We start from the raw sequence: 18,818 nt of genomic DNA, 5'->3' as shown, positions 1-18,818 counted from the left end.
AAATGTTATAGGTGAGTCTATGGATATAGGACATGCGGTAGTATAAGAAGAAGAAATAGTGATATGGGGGAGAAGAAGGCATGTTGGTACTGGATTCTGCTCTATTCTGCTGAGAAGTCTGTGCTAGCCAAGATATACAGATGTGGTCTCAAGTGAAATTCTTTAACACCTGAGATTTACGAAATTACGAATAAATTGAATGTAGGTCGTCGAGAAAGGATAAAGGCTATATAGAAGATGCGCAAGATGTGTTTGAGCGTATTAAATAGTGAACAGTATGAATCCTTATACGTAGACATGTATTAGAAGCTCTGAGGATTGTGGACATACCTAAGCACTGACTGCCTTCCGTTCTTTCCCCCTTCTCGATGAAAAAGTATTTGCAGTGAAAAGCTAAACAAGACATCAGTTTTCTACATAATTAAAAAGGTGGTCAATAATTAATCTAACTCAAAGTTAATCCAGTTGTGGGTGGTGAGATTCATTCCTTGGGGAGGTCGGCTTAGGGGTCGGTTCGAACTTACTTTCGCTAATGAAAAGGGGCTGGCCGGTCTCCTTTCGTTAAGGGTGCTTCACCTATGAGCCGAGTAACGTAAAAATCTCAGCAATTATCTGCCCAAAAGGGCTAACTCTTCCATAAAACAGAAACAGTAATTATGACGTTTGGTATTGCGATCTTAGGAGGCATCTTTGCGAGAGATGGTATATTTCCAAAAAGTTTCTTGATTATCGGCTGAAGATGAGGGCCAGTACCGGGAATTCCTGGCACATGAACTGCGATCAAGAGCTACGTGCGAATGAGAAGATGTAACTCACTAACGAAGATTGTCCACGTGCCTCGGATGAGAATTTCGAGTCTCGGGCTTGAGATGGTTTTTATTTGAACTTCGGGCCATTAATGCGAAATATATTCCTCTCGGACCCTTTTTGTCGAGCTCTTCCAACAAAATTCTCGGGATCATTCGTCTGAGCCATCTTTTCAAAGAGAACGATCGTTGGGAAGGGGCGATAGAAAGAAACAATTAGTCCGCCAAAAGAAGAAATTGCAATGCGCAAATAAATTTGCGAGGCAGATAGAGAAGAGTCTGGTGGAAAAAGGTATACGAAAGAGCAAAGATTTGCGAGGGAGTTGTCGCAAGACAATGCCATCTTGCGAGAAGAATCTGCCTTGAGAGATTGAAGAATGTATTTTGAAGGGGGAGGGCTCGCAGGGGCATAGGAGCCGATTTTGAGCCATGGTTTGATTGCACAATAAGGGGCCTGAATCGACCTCTAAACCAAAGTGGTAGGGAGCCGCATGTGAACCCGCGATCCTCCAAATCTCAGCCGAAGGGTTTGATTGCACAAGGAGGGTCCTGAATTGGTCCCTTTCAAACCAAGATGGCGGGGAGCCGCATTTTGACCCCTCCATTCTATGAATGTCTCGCTTCCAAAACCCACCAAAAAAACCGCGCCACGCGACTTCCCGCAAGATAATGCACAAATCCTCACCGGTCCCTTGAGCTTCGAGCTCGTTGAGCTCATCCTCCCTCAATTTTCTTAGTATATTACTCTCCAAAGTCTTCAAAATGTCTTCCACCTACTCTAAGATCCTGAAGACTGAACCTCTGGTGCGTGTCCACTCCTTGCCCGAGCACTGCAGCCATGTCATGCATATCGACGAGGCCCACAGAGCTGACCATTTTCTCCTTTACAGACCGGCGAAAATGCGAAATGGACAAGACTCATCTTGTACGAAATGCCTCCCAATATCCTCTCCCTCCCACCACACTCCAGAAGCTCTCCGCTGACATCTCGTCCCCAGAACAACCTACCAAGATCCCCTCGGCAAGCCACGAACGTGGGAGCATGCCGAGCGACCTACACGTCCCAAAGGTTCTGATATCGATGGCGTAGGAATAGTTGCGATTCTAGAGAAGCCTGGAGGTGCGGCTCACATTCAATTGCAATTGCGTTGGTGGAAGTGGCTGAAATAGGCAACAGGACCAGAAATCGTTCTCCAGAAGCAATTCAGGCCCCCGGTTGAGAAGGTCACGATCGAGGTGCCTGCTGGACTGGTGGATGCGGGAGAGACGGCTGAGGAGGCTGCGGTGAGAGAGTTGAAGGAGGAGACCGGGTATATTGGAGTTGTGAGCGAGACGAGTCCGGTGATGTTTAATGGTACGGCTCATCATGCTCCGATTTTGAGGGAAAGAGTTAGGCTGACGGGGAATTGACAAAGATCCTGGATTTTGCAACACCAATCTTCGAATGATCCATGTTACGGTCGATATGTCTAAGTCCGAGAATCAAAATCCGAAGCCGGAGTTGGAGGACAGCGAGTTTATCGAGGTGTTCACACTTCCATTGACGGATCTGTATGCGGAGTGCAAGAGGCTAGAGAAGGAAGGCTTCGCGATAGATGCTAGGGTTGCTACATTGGGAGAGGGTATTGAGATTGCAAAAAAATGGAAGTTATAGACTTGAGGATACCCAGATAGACTGGCATGGCAGGCACGAATACTAAAAACACGTCGCATTGCATTACGTCTCCAACTTTCCACTCCTCTTTAACCCATCATAAAGAGCCCAAGCCGCCAACGCCTTTGCATCCCTCGCTCCCTCAAGCCACAAGTCTTCTAACTTAACAAGCTTCAGAGTGATTTTCTCCCCTTCCTCCCTCAGTCCGGTGAGCTTCCCAGTCCACTCCGCCAACTGCTGCCGAGGAATCCTCTTCTCATGCAAAAAAATCGGAATAAACTCATCACACCCCCCAGCACTTGGGAACATAGCTCTCGGACAAATCTCCTCCTTCTCCGGGATCGCCAACTCCGTCAAATTAACCAAATCATCCTCATGAATCTTCAGTCCCAGTTCCTCCTCAATCTCCTTCGAAGCGCTCCCCTTGAACGTTCCATCATCCACCATCCCCGCCGGCAGTTCCACGAATTGCAAGCCCCCCGCCGCGATCCGAGGCTGCACTGTCAACAGCACGTGCTTCTCCTCCTGACTGTTCGGAGGTAGGTCATCGGGCTGCAGCAGAACGAGCATGCCTACACTTGCGCCGCGCAGGAAGATGGCGCCGGGGAGGAAATCGCCGTCTGCATTCGTGACCGTGGCGTGGATCTTCATGAAGCCAATTCGGGGGCCGAATCGGTCCACAGCTTGGATTTGGATGTGCTTGAGGGAGTAGGGGGATTTGTGGAATTCATGGTTCTGGTTGGTGGACTGGAGAGAGAGGTTGGATTGCAGAGTTTTGATCCAGTTCTATGTTTCTGTTAATATTGTAGTTTACATGAATGGAGACGATGAGGCTATGTTATATTCAGGATAAGGCTGTGAAGCATGTGGGAAAGTGGTACCTTGAAGGCGGGAAACTTGAGGAGCTCGTCTTTGGTGAGATCATCGACTAATTTGATTGATACATCTGCACCCGCGAGGTTGAAGGTAGACATCCTAATTGTGTTTGTGGTATATGAGTGACGAAAAATTTGTGGAGCAAAGAGGTTCGTTCCCCGAAGCATGGGAGGAGATGTCGGGAGCCTTGTCAAATATTCACCTCGTAGCCTTGGTGAATGGGGAGCAGCGAGGCTCGGTGGGGCCGGTGAGAATAAGGGGTAAGTTCTTATTCAGTGAGGCTCTCTGAATAGACTGACTATAGCTCATATTCCGAAGTGGAAAGTGATATCGTGGAGATCATGAGTGGAGTAAGTAAGTTGTAGACTCATTCACGACGTCGGCTTCGATTTAGCGAACTGTCAGCCTCGTGACCTCCATGCAAGGCTGAGACGCAGATCTGTAACTCGTTGGAAGATCCCTTGCCAACTTCAAATAAAATCGAGACACCATTTGGTTTCGTGTCCGGCATGCAAGGAAAGGATCTCAGAATGCCACGCGGATATTCGCCCCAGACTTTCTTGGCAAACTTACGTACAGCACAGCGGGTACACATCCATTCGCCATGGGAAATGCCTCGTAAAACCAAGACTTACACAGCCACACTCGGGAATAAGATAAGGTTACCCCCCGGCCCACAACAGATTTCTCGAAGTATTCATTGTATATTCATTGTGAAAATTGAACAGCGCTTGCGGGTCTCGAGATGTGCCATTTATCGATTTATTTCTTTGCTTGTGGCCAGGAGCATTCTCGTCGATGGGGTCCCTGCAAAGACGCCCCCAAGGACTACAGCACGTGTAGGAGTCGAGAGGTGTCGGTCGAGATCCTCGAGTTGAATCAGTGTAGCAAGTGCATTGTGTGCGAGATCAGAGATCATCAAGAGAAGAGTTCTTTGGGGTCGGGATTCGAGTTCGGTACGATTGTTCTCTCCTCCTGTTCACCGCCTCCGACACTTCAAAGAAAAATATGCAACATGATACCCTTTCCCACCCTTTGATCACTATCTTATAACTTGAGAGTTCAATAATGATATTAAACAGGAAATGAGAAAATCAACAAAGCCCCAGCACAAAATGCTGCTCGAAATCGGCAACATGTTCAGCTGTGAATCGGCACACTCCCCAGCTTCTTTCTGCAAGCCCAACATAAGGCTGTAAGCAACACCACAACCCTCTTCAAAGGCATGCTAGAATACACCTACTGCCATCTCCACCATTTATTTGCCACTGACTCTCATAGACTGAGCTTTGTATTATATTTTCCTTCGCGATTCGAAATACGTTTCAGCATTTTCGCAAGCCGTGCTGACCCCGGCCTTTCACTGGCAATGTTAAGTGACACCCTCGAGGCCTATCTTCTAGGGATTTCTACTGCATGAGAGGTTCATTATTAGTCTGCTGGGTATTGGATGTTCATATTTTGAGAACGGAAGCGTGCTGTACAAATACTGGGGGGGGGAGCTGTGGAGCAAGCAGAGAGTCTGGGAAAGACTTCATGATATTGAGGCCACAACTGCATGAATTACGTTCAAGCGTACCCAACTGATGCTTTATTGTATTGACTCTCATCGCTGTTCACCAAGCCCATCCCTCCAGCCAACACATGTTCACAGTTGTCCCAGCCCCCCCCCCATGCATGAAACCACCTGAGATGCTAAGATGGTGGAGCATGCTTCACTCGCTGGCTGTCTTCGCTTCTGCCTTGGATCTTCATATCGCCCTACCCTGAGTTATCCTACCCAGAATGCTGACTCGACCCTGGATTCGCAGCCAGATTCCTGTGCAAGAGTGACATCCACCTTGTGCTAGGTCGATTGTTTCTTTCTTCGAAGAAACTGTTGGCTTTCTCTCCCAGCTTATGTCGAGTGGGATGAGTGGTAGAAGTCTTCAAGTTGATGTTCGCGTTCTGGTTCCGGCTGTTCTCCGCTGGTGTTTCTCTTGACGACTCCGAGTTTGACACTTGCTCTGCTTTTTTCCCTGTTTTGCCCACGATTTTAGGATTGTGGTTTTGATAGCGATTGGAAAGCTCTATTAGCGTTGATTCAGACATGTTGAGAGCGTACTTGATTTGCCTTTTCTGGGTTTGTTGGCAGCGAGTGAGGCTCTAGGTAAATATGTTTGATTCTCTTTGACGCCCCGAGAGAATGTTTGAGGCATCGGAAACCGAAATTGAATGAGTTTGTATAAATATTCTCAAAGCATAACGACACCCAAGGAATGGGTTTTGCACATGATTCACAAAGCAAAGAGGAGTCTGCCTAGCAAATACCTTGATTGATCCAATGAATACTCAAACTGACTCCACCAAATTCCTTCCCTCCACCTCACCACCTGGTGTCTCACCGCTCTTTCCCCTCCCCAAAAAGTTGTCAAAGAATTCGAAAGCCATCTTAAACATCGTCCGATACACCTTACCCTCGTCTGCTGGCTCCTTTCCCACCATCTCCACATCCACAATTACATCTTCAGGCCTCCCTCGAATTCTTCTGTTGTCCATTTGCTCCGTCTCAGATGCATCCTCGCCTACAAGCGGATGCTCCGAATGACAAAACGTTTCATGATTCTTCAGCATGTTTTCCGTGAAGAACAAAGCGTTGCAGTTATGCTTCATGCAGAAGAATCTGTTTTTGTAATTCGAGAAAGGTCGGGTAGGCATTCGGGTGCCGTCCCCAAGTATCCTGCTGGGCATTTTTCTCTCTTTGAGATGTGCCTGCACCGTAGCCTGTAACTTTAAATTGGCTTGAATGTTCTGTTCTAGCGGTTTGTCGGAGACTTGAAGTTGAGTTGTAAAGTATGGAAACGAGAACAGAGTGTTTGCGGCGAAATAGAAGAAGAGGCAGTAATACACTGTGATGTAGCACAAAAGTTTGTTCATGTTGAATAACGAGCATGCTTCAAGTGGCCATCTCAACTTTGAGTCAACCACCAAATATACCAAATCATCAGTCGATTCCGCCTCCATTAACTGCCAGCAGTCATCCCCCATTCACACATCACACATCACTCCGCTCCTCAAGTCCACACCTCTTCAACTCTTCACCACCAGCTCCTTTTCTATCACGCATCAGCCCAGCCCATTTCCATCAAACCCCTCTTCCCTCCACCTCGCACAAGCTTAAAAGCATCTCACCCAAAAACCGCCTCCCGCCCCCTCATCACATCAGCCTCCCCATTAACCCTATCCAACTCGGCCCCAATCTCCCAAACAACAGTCTGATTCTTACTTGGCATCAGCTTGCTGGCCGCTAACAATGACATGCCCACCACGCTCAGACCAACGAGCGCACCAATCCTTCGTCCTTGCGGCGTGTTCATGATCCTTTTGCCGCTTCCTTTTCCGTCGAATTGACTGACTTGGATTTGTGTGGCTATTGAGGGGATATACATGGAATTTAACCTCCCTCCCGCGGTATGAGGAGCTTTGGAAAGTGTAGGGCTGAGAGATATTTTGGAGGATGAGGTGGGGTTCAGTTACGCGATGGAATGTGGTCTGAGGGAAATGAGCCCACTTCATTACCAGATTCAACCGGCCCACGATTTGTCCGTTTGGATGCGGAGGCTGGATATTGGTAATACCATATGATTGTAAATACAATATGTTTGAGACATGGCAAATACAGCAATGTTACACAATTGCCACGTCTGCATGGTGTCATCAGCGTCAGCACACAGATACAGCCACGTTCCGCCGCCAAAATTGTCTTCGTGGCACCACAGCTATAAAAATGCACACCAACCAATATACATCGAGGCCAGATAAGTCTGGTTCGTCGCCTGCTTGATCAGCTCGTCCACATGTCCCTCCACTCCGAGCGGCACACTTTCCCCAGCCAACAAACCTCTGACCTTCCTCTGGATACTGTCGAGCACGCCTTGAGCAGTCTGAGGGACCACAAAGGCACCCTCTTTCTTTTTCTTTTCCGGCTTCTTCAACAGGTCCAACGTAGGATCGTACACGAAAGCCTCGAGAATCGTCATCAACGTCTCTTCGTGTTGACGAAGCAGTTTCAGAGTGAGTTCCGAGGACTTTCGGAATGGTCCCTCGTATCCATAAATCCCCATTGCATCAACCATATTGTGCGTCAAGCGGAAAGGCACTCGTTCAGGCCTGACGAAGGTGAGACCTTTGTCGAAAAGACAGTTGAAATCGACGTGAAAAGTCCCGCCGTTGCCTTCTTCGAAAAGAATATTCTCACCATGGCGGTCTCCTAGACCGAGAATTGTGCCGACCATAGACATGACTGCACAAGACCGGGTGTAGCGAAGTCTAGCCGCGAACCAGGTCGAAGGCTCAGGAAATTGCTGCACGAACCACTTATGGAATATAGGGGGGAAAGTGCCAAGTACCCTTTCAGTAAAGAATGGAAGCTTCTCCGTTGATTTCGACGCCTCATCGCAAAACGTCTCGATCTCCCGATAGTTTATCTGGACTCCTATCGCCCTGTACAGACCGAGAAGAATATCTCGAAGTGTTTTCAGACCATCAACCCACTCAATGATTCCGCATTCCTCGTTAAGGGGCGTCACAGCGTAGGTCTTGATATACAATTGCCGTCTGCTCGATTCTGCATCTCGCTTCAGAGACCTGTTAATCATGCTATTAAATTCCATAAGTCTTTGATCTTTACGCAGATCATCTTTTGGCTTGCACATGAGACCGTATGTTTTGCCGTCCGATCCACGTGCGGTAAGCTTTCGTGGTTTTTGTAGAGAGCTGAGAACCATCACTTCATCCAAGAATGATGATATGGTAACTACGTCCCGAGAGAATGCTTTGTGGGTTTTGACATTATCGGTGAGCGTTGGAAGGGTTGCGGTCAAGACGCTTTCGACCGGCATGGCCATTGAACTTGGCATGCAGGCCTTGTGAGAAAACCCAAGGTCTCTGGTCAAGTTTGCCCAAATCGTCCGATTGCCTTGGAATTCGCCAGCATTGCAGGCCAAAAGAAGTTGCTCAGCAAGCTTATCGCCGCTCTTGATTATTGCTCTGATATCGAGTGATCCAGGTTCTTTGTTTTTACTGGCACGAAGAGCTTGAAGAATGGTTCCGCCTCTCGTCCTCCTATCCACCTGAGGGGATGCACATACGGCAAGGAGACTCCACAATGCCTGCTGTGGGTGTGCTTGTACGACCTTGAAAATAATGCTCTGGAGGTATTTGTAGACATCGTTGTTTGGATGCGCAATTCTAGCGACAATCTGAGGGAGAGCCGTATAGAATATGTATGCGGGCATTTTTGATATGTATTTCTGGAATCGCCCGTGTAAATGTTCCAGGTGAGTCTTTCGAAGATCGCTAACCTTCTTGATCAATTCTCGACTGTTTCCGTACTTTGGATCTAGAGGTTGATTGACTTGCGTGCCCAAATCGAGCCAGAGAGTAAGGAGTCGCGGCAGTGTTTGATAAACGTACTTCGTCCCAAAGGACAGCGACCTCAAATAGTTCTCAACCACGAGCTTAGCAGTTTCTCCGCAGAGGTACGCTTCGCTATTTAACTCGGGTGCAAGAGCTTTTTCTGATTCGAGTATCTTGTTGTAATGGCGGCCCAGATAATAGTGACCTTTCTCCCAGTTGGTATGTGTCTTTGCCGCTAGTTGATATTGAATCCGCAGAGCATTCGAATGAGTTTGACCTGCACTATCTAGCCATTTAGCAAGTAGCAAATGCGCCCTCGCTGTGAGGAGGTTTTGTTGTTGCTCTCCTGCTTCGGTGCCTGGAAAGCTTGTAGCATTGGCGGTTATGTTGTGGGATATGAATGCGTTATTGTCGATGGCTCCTTGTAGACTTTGGATGGCTTTCCGGTGATGGCCTTCTTTCCACAAGAGTCGTGCATGCTCGATGGTTGCCGATTTATCGCCAAGTTCTGAAGCGTGGAGCACAGCGTTGAAGGACTGATGGATTGCGTTCCCTTTTCTGGCGAGCCGTGCACTCGTGAGCCATGCGGATGCAATGTCACCTTTAGTAAAATTGAGGCTGTAAAGTTAGCAACAATGCCATGCATTGCTAGAATGTAGTCATACCTTGATAACTGCATTGCAGCACGTCTAATACCTAGCAAATATTGCTTGTCGTTGAGATAAGCTCCAATCACTTCCAATCGGCGGCTTAAAGATTCAAGGATATCTGTCCGTTCTGTGGAAGCATCTTTAGCCGTGCCTGCGATCATTTCCAGCTCTGTGAGCACATGAAACTTGAGCATAGAGTCATGGCATGCTGCGATCGAAGAAGTCGTTGACGTTGAGAGAGAACAGGCAATCTGTTCTCGAAGTGACTGGATGGTCGAAGTAAAGAGATCGGTGTCCTTCGTATGCAGTGCCAGCAGAGAACGACCAATGCTAACGTTGAAGTCCTCGCCAGGGGTTTTCGGTATTGAAGACGTGTATTTCTCCAATGCAGCCCATCGACCCGTGGCCCAGGAAGCTTCCGTTGCAAATGGGAGCAGACTAGAGACAGTCTGTTTTGCAGTGTGCATACCTTCAACATAGTTCAGCAGAACATCTAAAGAGAGAATTAGCAGAATTCAAAGTACCCACCGCTGGCCACTCACCGTGTTGCCCAGACTCCTTCAGACACGTCAACAAATTTAATTGAGTGTCAATATTATCAGGATTTTCCGCAAGTTTGATCTCGTACCAACTCTGGGCGGCTGTCCATCGCCCTGCTTTTCTATGTGCAAGGATTTGTTGGTCAATGTCTAGCACATGGAGATGAGCCGAAATTCCTTCGATTCCGTCTGGCTCGTCAATCTGGGTGTAAATTTCTTGCAGACGTTGTAGCAAGGTAGTATTGGTTTCAGAGCTTTTGTCATTCTTTCTCGCATGACGAATGTGTTGCTCCCAGTAAAACAACGCGCGAGAGTACGATTTGCACTCTACGGCACGACGTGATATGACCTCGGGAGGAATCATTTTTATGAGAGCATTGACTCTATCAATGCCGTCCGAGGACGGTGATTGATCGCGAGATTTGCTGTTCTTCGCCTGTCTTTCTTGGACCCAACGTGCGAGGTAGTCCAGGACGCGAAATACCGCCTGCAGAAATCAGCAAAAAGACGTTATATCCTAGATAAATATTTTCTTACCTCAATACACAGTTTAATATCTTCCGTATGTATTTGAGATTCCGCAGAAGGCTGATACTGCAAGATCGCAAGCAGTTCTTGCGCAAGATCCTCTCGATTTTGATCGCTGCCTTCAACAATATTGTTCAAGACCAAGTAAGGAAGGAGAAACCCTGGAATTGACACATCCTTCATTTTGATCGCACGACGGAGCGGAACAAAGATAAGGTCACTAAGAGGACTGCCGGGTTTCTGCAATAGATCCAGTGCCATTGTCCTAATCCAATAGTTATACAGTTTGGTGGGAGGTATCGTCTCGGGGCGAAAGATCGGATACTCGTATGTCACGGGGTCGAGATCTTTCACGGCGTATTTTGAACTGAGAAATGGCGTTAAGGTATCCTGCACGCTTGTCGGCAATGATAGCCATTTTATGTAGTGTAGGTCGGTAGAGCCTTTCACTCCATTCTTGATGATCTGCCCACAAATCTCCTTGAAATTACACTTCTCAAGCAGGTCCTGCATTACGAAGGCGAGAAATCCCTGCAGGACGGTGTCCGTGGCTGAGAGAAACGCAGGAACAAGGCATTCCTCTAAGACGAAGAGAACAAAATCAAGAGTTTCTCCAGAATCATAGAAATTGCTGACCATCACCATCTCACGCTGCTCTCGGACGGATTCGACTCGATTCGAATCAAGGCAGCCGATGAGTCCAATGCACTCTGCAGATAATTGAGCAACGTCGTGCAAATCGTTGAACTTGACACAAGTATCCAGTATTGCTCGAACAAGCTGACCGACGACGGCATCGGGCTGCTCACTAACTGCCGATGCCTGGAGGAAGGATTGATGCTGTCGAAGATAGGCCTTTAGTTCGACCAAAGCTTGGGCAACAACACCTGAATTTTCGTGGCCCACTCTGCGACTGAAAATTTGGAAGGTGTTCCCAATATCTGTGGGTGTTCTCATGTTGCTGAGCTGCTTTTCAACCTTAGCCAGCTGGGGAAACTGCGATAAGGACGGTAGATTGACAAGCATGTTGCGCAAGAGGCGAGCCCGCTTGTCGATCAGATACTGTAGAGTATCTACAACACATTTCCGCGCTGTTTCGTCGAAAGTGTCCCACCTCTGTATAATCGTAGAAAACGTGCTTTCTAGCATAGTTTCCACGTCATCATCTTCCAGGCTGGTAAGCATCGTAGCCCAAGCCGAAAAGGCAGATGTTTGAAGCTCCCTCTGAGCGAAAGCTGATTGCAAGCAGGCACACATCTAATGTAAGTAAGTAGCGACTCCATACTAGAATCAGGGAAGACATACCTGTGGTCGAGCAACCCTTGTGTGCGATTTAGCAACCTTCACTAGCTCCTCCATAGCATTCACGAAACGTTCCTTCTGCTTCGCCGAGTGCGCATCGCGAGAATCGTTTACAACCTCGGATATACGGGTAACAAGGCCTAGAACATGCATTTCAAGGAATGCGCCGACAGGATTGCCCTTCTTTTGATTGCCATCAGTAGAAGGAGCACGGGAAGCAAGGAACTGCAAAGCAACTCGAATCTGTCAAATGTTAGGCGACCCCTTCCATTGGCAACAAGATCACTTACTCGAGATTTCTTGCCCTCATCAGCCTCTCCTGCAGCCTTTAGCAAGCAGAGGGCTGTGGAGGCAGGTTCAACGCGGATCAACAATGAGAGATCACATTCTTTGAAACCTATTACAGCTCTTCTTAAGGTAGCCAACACATAAAGTTCCATATCAGGTACTGGCTGAACAAGCAGAAGAGCCAAGATAGGACACCAATTTATTGGGTCCATGCACATCACTGACGTTTCGGGCGCTCTCCGAGCTTCAGCGATCCGCTTGACTACCACAGCCTGCTGGTTTAAGACTAGCCAGGGCAGTGTATGGGACTGGGTTAGAACGAGGAACTCTGAAACAGACATTCCCAGCAAATCAGCCATCAGCTGAGCAGTCTGAGGCTTAACGAGAAGGTCTTTAACTACTTCAATAGCAACAGTGCCCCAACAGGGGCTGAACAGACGCTCAACAGTGACGTTTCTTGCTTTAGCAAGCCTGAGAATCTATCCAAGTCAGTATGTACATCTCGGCCTTCGGTCAGCAACTTACTTCATTGAAAGACGCCCCAGAAACAAGTGGATTTCTATGGCCCAAGTAAGTAACCAGACTCAAAAGTACAAAATTGAGTTCGTCGTCATCAGCGCTCCTGCCACCGATTTAGTACCTTTTCAGCATGTGTACCATGGAGGCAAACTTACCGTCCCAGCTGCCCCCAAGCAAGAATGCAGGTTTCATGCAAATGGTTGCTCTTTTCCTCAGAAAATGAACGTAAGAACATGAACGTGGTGACTCTGTTCTTCTTTGTCAAGGGTTCCAATGGCGAGCCACGTAAGAATCCAGGCAGAGTGCGACTGTGAAGTATTTCGTCAGAATTGGTAAAATAAGGCACAGGAAGATATTACCCAGCAGCAATGCGTAGCTCTCGGACCGAGCTTTTCAGAGAGCCTAAACACCATTGACCCAGCGGAGACTTCTCCAAGTCAAGAAACTCGGGGTCCTCATAATGCAAAGCGAACTTCTTGAGCATCAACATTGCTAGAACTCGAGGTCGCTTGGCCGTTCCGAAGGCTGGGGACTTGATCAAGTTGCCAAAGATCTGGATTGCTTCAACGCTGATCTCTTGGCACATAGATTCACCTCGCTCAACTTGCTCTGGATTTGGTATGTCCTCGCATAGCGGACATTTTGGGTTAGTGATCGCGTACGTTGTACAAGTGGCCCTCAGGTAACCGGACGCCCCGCAGGGTACGAGGCCAAGAAGTTCAATAGCTTTACACTGATCTTCCTCGTTCAAAGCAGCGAAGCTCGCCCTACATATTTGTTATCAGGAATGATTGAAAGGCTGCACAGAAAACTCACTCAGCGGTTTGTACCCCACCAAATAACGTGTAAAGACTACTTGTAATCCGTTCAAAAAGATGTGGCCCTTCGTCTAACTTCTGTCGTTTGCTCGGTGGTCCATTTTCAGACGGGTCCTTTTGTGGATGTTCGATGCTGAGATCCAAACACTGAAATTCCAAAACGAGGTTCTGGTTTTCGCATTCTCGGACTCCATTCAGATCAAGTCCAGTGGGAACGTCTACTTCGCACGCCCCGCACAGTGCTACGCAGGGAATCTGTCATATTATTAGCAGTGTCTCTCTGAGGGCATGATTTTCTCCACCTTCAGATCATTACCCATCCCGCCAATGGCTGTATTTTCATTGGTGAAGGCTGAGTGAACGATGGGCATCAGATGTAAAGATACTGCTCTGCGCACAGAATCATATTTGTGACAGCCGGCGGCCAGGTTCATGATGCTGCTACAAAGATTGAGTTGAATCGAGCTTTTCGATAGTTGTATGGGGTCACCAAACAAGTCTGCACAGAACATTGACAGCAAATAATATCCCTTTCGCAATAGAGAGGTGGAAAGGGTTTCTCGAAGAGCAGTCAGGAGGGCATGAACGGAACAGAAGGGAAGCAAACAGAAATCGGAACACGATGGGTGCAATGAAGGGTTTCCTCGCCACTTCTTGTGCAACTCGTGTGTCACCAGGAATGAGTCGAGGAGCCAGCCTACGTAATCCTGAAAGGCTGGCGTTGCATCGTAGGAAGCTACGGCGGCCATAGACACATCAACCAGCGTTGACAATACATTCCTAGCATGATCGAGACTTTCCGTAACATCTCGAATGACATAGGTGCAGTCGACTGCGGAGCTCGGGGGACCTTCACTACCTGCAATAAAGGACACAAAGCGGCTCATGTCATCAGAAGGAAGCATGATGTCTACCACCTGGGTGTGAGACAGGATGTTGGGGTTTTGCAAGCGATCCAAGGTGGCTAATTATGGTAAGTCGTGGTGAAAATATCAGTGGGTTAAGCATGAACATACTTGTGACGCTTTCCTTCAGGTAAGTGAAGATGAACGAAGTGAGATTCCAATGCTTTGGAGATCTACCAGCAGCCTGAAACGAGACATAAAAAAAGTCTTTGACCTTTTCTGTCAGGTTTTCACAATGCCGTCGACCGAGCAGTGTCAGAACTCGAGGAAACAGCCACGTCCAGAGAGGTTCTTGGCCCCGGTTTTGCAAGGTGACTCCTGCTGGCAACACATAATCCAATACGCCCGGAAGCTCCCTGACGGCTACTATGAAGATTTCCAGCGCATCCGAAGCCTGACCGACCAGGTGGGCCTGATTCATGAACGGGTCATCAGTGCTCAGTCTCTCCAACACAGCACGTGCAAATACATATATCAGCTTGTGCTTATGGCTCAGCTTCAAGTCGATATCATCGGTTTCATTCGCGTCATGCTCAAGCACCTCGGCCATGAGCCGCTTGAGGTCATCTCGCTCGGCCGGCCGTGAAGGTTCGTTCGTTGTTGACAAGTTGCTGATGAGCTGTGCGGCCATAGTTGACGGAGGAGCGTCGTAGGCCCCCGTGGCCGCGTTTTCAGGGCCATTGAGCCGGGTTTTGGCGGAGGCACTGCGAGATATGGGGGCCATTATGTGTTTGCCATGGTAGGATGGTTGTGTTTTCGTGAGATCAAGACATGAAGTGGGGTGGAAGGGAAGAACGCGTTCGAGAAAGTTTACGCGGTAGCACGTGATCGAAAATTAAAGTGGGGCTTGGCTTCATCAAACCTCTCTTCCGCCAACAAACCCTGCCCACAACCATCCTACGTGCACGATATCTGCAAATCCAAGCTCAGCATGGCAGTCTTCCCCAACAAGAAGTTCCGCTCTGCAGCGGAAGCCAATACAATCGCATCCCGCTACCGTTCCTCCCTCGCCCGCCACCCGTTCCTTCTCTTCGGCCTGCCCTTCATCGTTACAATGGTAGCAGGATCCTTCTTCCTAACACCCGCAACTGCGATACGGTATGAGAAGCACGACAGGAGAGTGCGGAGGATGAGTAAGGAGGAGGAATTGGGTATTGGGAAGGCGGGACGAAGAGTTGACATGAAGGAAGAGTATTATGTGAGTGGCAGAGTCTACCGATGGAATTGGAAACAGGCTGATGAATTGGTACAGAGACTCGCGGCAAAGGATCTGGATGATTGGGAACAGAAGCGAGTTAAGAGACTTCCGGGGGAACATGATGGTGTGATATAATGAGGAACTGGTTGGTCGGTTGGTCGATTCGCGACGAGAGCGGACGAAGATCGAATGACGATATGTCGGGCTGTCCCAGCGCGCATGTCACGTCGGCGAAGAATCAAGGTGGTCAAGGGAGCACACAGCTGTTTCATTGGGAGACTACAGCGAAGCGTGGGCAGCACCAAGTTGACACGCGCGAGTAAGCTGTGGCTAGAAACTCAACTCTACTCCAATTCGGCCGGATGACGGGATTCTTAGACAGAAAGATACGTTATGGCGTATCACTCCTGTGTTAAAGGGCACAAGGCTATTATATAGTCCTCTGCTTGGAAGAAAAGGAAAATTTCAACTCGATCGTTAATTGCTGGCATCACAAATGCCCTTCACCATCTCCATCAACGCCCAAGCCCCAGGATCAGGCAATCTCTGCTCGTCTCCACCAGCACCAACATAGCTCGCTCTCCCAAATTTCGGCTTCAGATCCCGCGTCCCCTCCGCTGCCGTCTCTGCACTCTTCACAGCCTTCCCTAAATCCCTCTCCTTCTCCAACGTTTCCGTAAATGGTAGTAATACATCCATCACCGTCCTGTCACCGACTCTCGCACCAGTGTGCTGTTTCAAGGACTCAACTGCTTGCGTGAGCGATGGAGCGGAGATGTTCATGAGTTCTGTGTCAGAAGTGGCTTTCGATATGTGGGTCCGAAGTGAGGTGGCGAAGGCAGCGAGGAGGATTCCGAAGATGGCTCCGAGAGTGCCTCCCATATCATCCACTGCATTGATGATTGCATGTAATACTGTGAAGACAGATCCAGATTTTGCTGTTCCGTTATCTAGGATTTTGAGAATTGCTGAATCATGGGCTTAGTATCAATATTGCTTTGGATCTGAAGAAAGATAGTACCTTCACTGACACCCTTGACAGCTTCACCACAGTCTCCATCTCCCATCACCATGTCCCATTTTGTCAGATCTGGCTCCGCTGCGATGGCCCGCTCACAAGCTAATCGTATTGTTGCGTCCAAAAGCTTCGGATCAACTAGAACCAAATTTAGCATTTATTCCCCCACCACAAAATCAAGTCTCACCTTTGATATCCTCACTTGCTGAGATATCGGTCTGCTTTTCTATATCCACAACTGGCGTCTCTTTTTGAGCCACTTTCGTCGAGGTGTTTGATAGTACATTTGGCCAGGCTGGTGCCTTCGTTTCGGCCCCAAGCAGTTCAAGCAGTTCCGAGACAGATGTCTTGCTTTCTTTCGCTACGGTTGTTAGATTGCATAATGTGATAGAGAATCCTGGCCCGTTCAGCGATGTTTCAAACACGTCAGAGTATATCTTTGTTGGTCTGATGTCCCATTTCGTTTCTGTGCGCACGTCAGGACTTTGTTTTCGAGATCATGGCCTCTAGCACTGACCTAGTTGGGCTAAAGTCTCTTGAGTCAGTGCCCCGAGCTCGAGATTTGAAAGACCACCGTAATTGTTTATCAAAAGAGCTGTATCGTCGTTCTTATTGAACTTAACAAATGCTCTCTCGGGATCATTTTGATCACAGATAAGTGTCAGAAGCTGTGATATGAGATCTTCGACTGATGGAAACGGCGATATTTTTTGAGCGCCCTGAAGCAGTCAGCATCATCTAGCTCACCAGCAAGGGAGGTCTCACAGGCTCATTATGAATACCAGCACCAATTACACACACGTCATCCCCAATATTCTCATGATTCTGTCTCCCTGGAACATGGCAGTGATCCAATGCAGATCCAATGGAAACCAACTGCTTATTCACAGCCTTCCCAATCTCCACACATCTCTCAAAACTATAGTCTCTCGCTGCTGCTGCACCTAGGATCTTCATGGCTGGACTACTACTCAGTGTCTTCTTCAAGTACTGAAGTTAACTAACTCACTGATGACATTCCCTGCCAGCCCTCTTCGCCCTACCTTCTCACATCTGCTTCTCCCGATACTCACATCATCCGTCGCCGGCAGCACAACACACTTGCCCGCAAACCCGCCAGCCAACGCTCTCTCAGCTGCAAGACCAAAATGCAACTTATCCCCTGTGTAATTCGTGATTAACAGAATCGTGCCCTTCTCACTGGGCACAGCGGCGATGGCCGCAAGGACCTGCTTCATGCTTGGACTAGCAAAGATATCGCCACATGCAACAGCGGAAAGGAGGCCATCTCCAACGTAACCAGACCAGGCTGGCTCGTGACCTGAACCACCGCCGGAGATGAGAGAGACTTGGGAATGGTTGTGGGCATTGTTGAGGACGACCCGTTGGTCTTCGATGAGGGAGAGCGAGGGGTTCGTGGCACAGAGGGCTTTGAGGGCCCGAGGGACGAGAGTATTGACTGCGGTTTCGGGGAAGTAGTGTTTGGCTGACATGATTGATCAAGCTAACAGATACCCAGAAGAAAAGGAATCAAAGACTCAGAAATATATATTCTCAAGTTCTGTGATATCATATGAGATATATTACTGGTGTGCAACGTGATCGGAGCAGCGGAGCTCCTCAAAACTTGCTCGTAGCTTCAACGTCTCATCAATTCTTGACAGGACGAAAGGAATCAAAGTGATCAAGAAGCTTCGGACGAGAGAAAAACAAAGACGCGTTGGGATGAGATTGTTTTATGAAATCTTTTCTTAAAGAATCATTTACCCCTCAACCCCACTTGACCCCCGCAGTCGCGAGTTCGGCAGGCCCAACGCGGCAACCCGAACCAAGACCCCGTTCAGCCGGGGTGCGAAGTGGGGCACACCTGCATCGTGGCAACTTCGACCACTTATCCTCCTGCGTCTCAATATCAATTTCCTCGTGTCCCTGAACCTTAACCCCGCAATTCGTGCAATTCCGCGAGTCACGATAAGTTATTTATTGTCTATGTCGGTTATACGACAGGGGTGCAGAAGATGAGTATCTAAAAACGATGGACCCTCAATGCTACGCTGATGTAAGCTTACTATCCCCCCCTAAACACTTATAGTGGGTCCAACATTCGCCTCACTCTCATGCCACGATTCACACCACTAAAGGCACGTAATCGAGGGTCTATAGCGAATAGCGGCTCTCGAAAGCACCTGATATTTCCTAATTCAGGGATACTGACGAAGTTTTAGTGTGGCGTTACCAAAGGACCCACTCGTAATTATTCAAGGGGTGGGATAGTATCCCCATTGAATACTTACAGGGGTCCAAGGATAACACTGGCTAA

The 18,818-nt window shown here is 48.3% G+C and overlaps 5 protein-coding genes across 5 annotated transcripts; 2 read left to right on the top strand and 3 right to left on the bottom strand.

Moving 5' to 3' along the window:
• The first annotated feature begins 1,446 nt into the window (after positions 1-1,446).
• Positions 1,447-2,524, top strand: K444DRAFT_609569 (ADP-ribose pyrophosphatase). The gene is made up of 5 exons (XM_024879599.1): positions 1,447-1,610; positions 1,697-1,731; positions 1,805-1,926; positions 1,984-2,160; positions 2,222-2,524. Exons 1-5 carry the CDS (start codon positions 1,569-1,571, stop codon positions 2,458-2,460), a joined length of 615 nt encoding a protein of 204 aa, XP_024740670.1. The 5' UTR covers positions 1,447-1,568; the 3' UTR covers positions 2,461-2,524.
• K444DRAFT_609568 (NUDIX family hydrolase-like protein) lies at positions 2,301-3,772 on the bottom strand. Its single transcript, XM_024879598.1, has 2 exons — positions 3,342-3,772; positions 2,301-3,246 (listed from the first exon to the last, which is right to left on the bottom strand). The coding sequence occupies exons 1-2, from the start codon at positions 3,432-3,434 to the stop codon at positions 2,524-2,526; spliced, it is 816 nt and encodes a 271-aa protein (XP_024740669.1). The 5' UTR covers positions 3,435-3,772; the 3' UTR covers positions 2,301-2,523.
• Positions 3,773-7,094: 3,322 nt separating this feature from the next.
• Positions 7,095-15,006, bottom strand: K444DRAFT_522142 (protein kinase-like protein rad3; the record flags this gene model as incomplete). The annotated part of the gene is made up of 12 exons (XM_024874182.1): positions 7,095-9,351; positions 9,399-9,876; positions 9,926-10,409; positions 10,460-11,707; positions 11,756-11,995; positions 12,043-12,519; positions 12,566-12,662; positions 12,715-12,867; positions 12,919-13,326; positions 13,376-13,632; positions 13,680-14,341; positions 14,394-15,006. The coding sequence occupies 12 exons, from the start codon at positions 15,004-15,006 to the stop codon at positions 7,095-7,097; spliced, it is 7,374 nt and encodes a 2,457-aa protein (XP_024740668.1).
• A 172-nt stretch (positions 15,007-15,178) lies between these two features.
• Positions 15,179-15,615, top strand: K444DRAFT_584091 (uncharacterized protein; the record flags this gene model as incomplete). The annotated part of the gene is made up of 2 exons (XM_024877849.1): positions 15,179-15,480; positions 15,535-15,615. Exons 1-2 carry the CDS (start codon positions 15,214-15,216, stop codon positions 15,613-15,615), a joined length of 348 nt encoding a protein of 115 aa, XP_024740667.1. The 5' UTR covers positions 15,179-15,213.
• Positions 15,616-15,957: 342 nt separating this feature from the next.
• On the bottom strand, positions 15,958-17,991 carry K444DRAFT_522289 (dihydroxyacetone kinase; the record flags this gene model as incomplete). Its single annotated transcript, XM_024874198.1, has 6 exons — positions 15,958-16,448; positions 16,502-16,636; positions 16,686-16,964; positions 17,016-17,217; positions 17,264-17,457; positions 17,508-17,991. 6 exons carry the CDS (start codon positions 17,989-17,991, stop codon positions 15,958-15,960), a joined length of 1,785 nt encoding a protein of 594 aa, XP_024740666.1.
• Between the last annotated feature and the right edge of the window lie 827 nt (positions 17,992-18,818).

Source organism: Hyaloscypha bicolor, assembly GCF_002865645.1.
Source record: "Hyaloscypha bicolor E unplaced genomic scaffold K444scaffold_49, whole genome shotgun sequence".
NCBI lineage: Eukaryota > Fungi > Ascomycota > Leotiomycetes > Helotiales > Hyaloscyphaceae > Hyaloscypha > Hyaloscypha bicolor.
Note: the sequence above shows the minus strand (reverse complement) of the source record. Positions and strands in the feature narration are given on the sequence as shown.

What these genes read in the sequence shown, in the direction of transcription:
- K444DRAFT_609569 (XM_024879599.1), top strand. Translation starts at nt 1,569, where the DNA reads ATGTCTTCCACCTACTCTAAGATCCTGAAGACTGAACCTCTG. An exon ending in AAATGGACAAGACTCATCTT is followed by an intron (nt 1,732 to 1,804) that starts GTACGAAATGCC and finishes TCTCGTCCCCAG; the next exon opens with AACAACCTACCAAGATCCCC. An exon ending in GAGTCCGGTGATGTTTAATG is followed by an intron (nt 2,161 to 2,221) that starts GTACGGCTCATC and finishes GAATTGACAAAG; the next exon opens with ATCCTGGATTTTGCAACACC.
- K444DRAFT_609568 (XM_024879598.1), bottom strand. Translation starts at nt 3,434, where the DNA reads ATGTCTACCTTCAACCTCGCGGGTGCAGATGTATCAATCAAATTAGTC. An exon ending in TCAAGTTTCCCGCCTTCAAG is followed by an intron (nt 3,247 to 3,341) that starts GTACCACTTTCC and finishes ACAGAAACATAG; the next exon opens with AACTGGATCAAAACTCTGCA.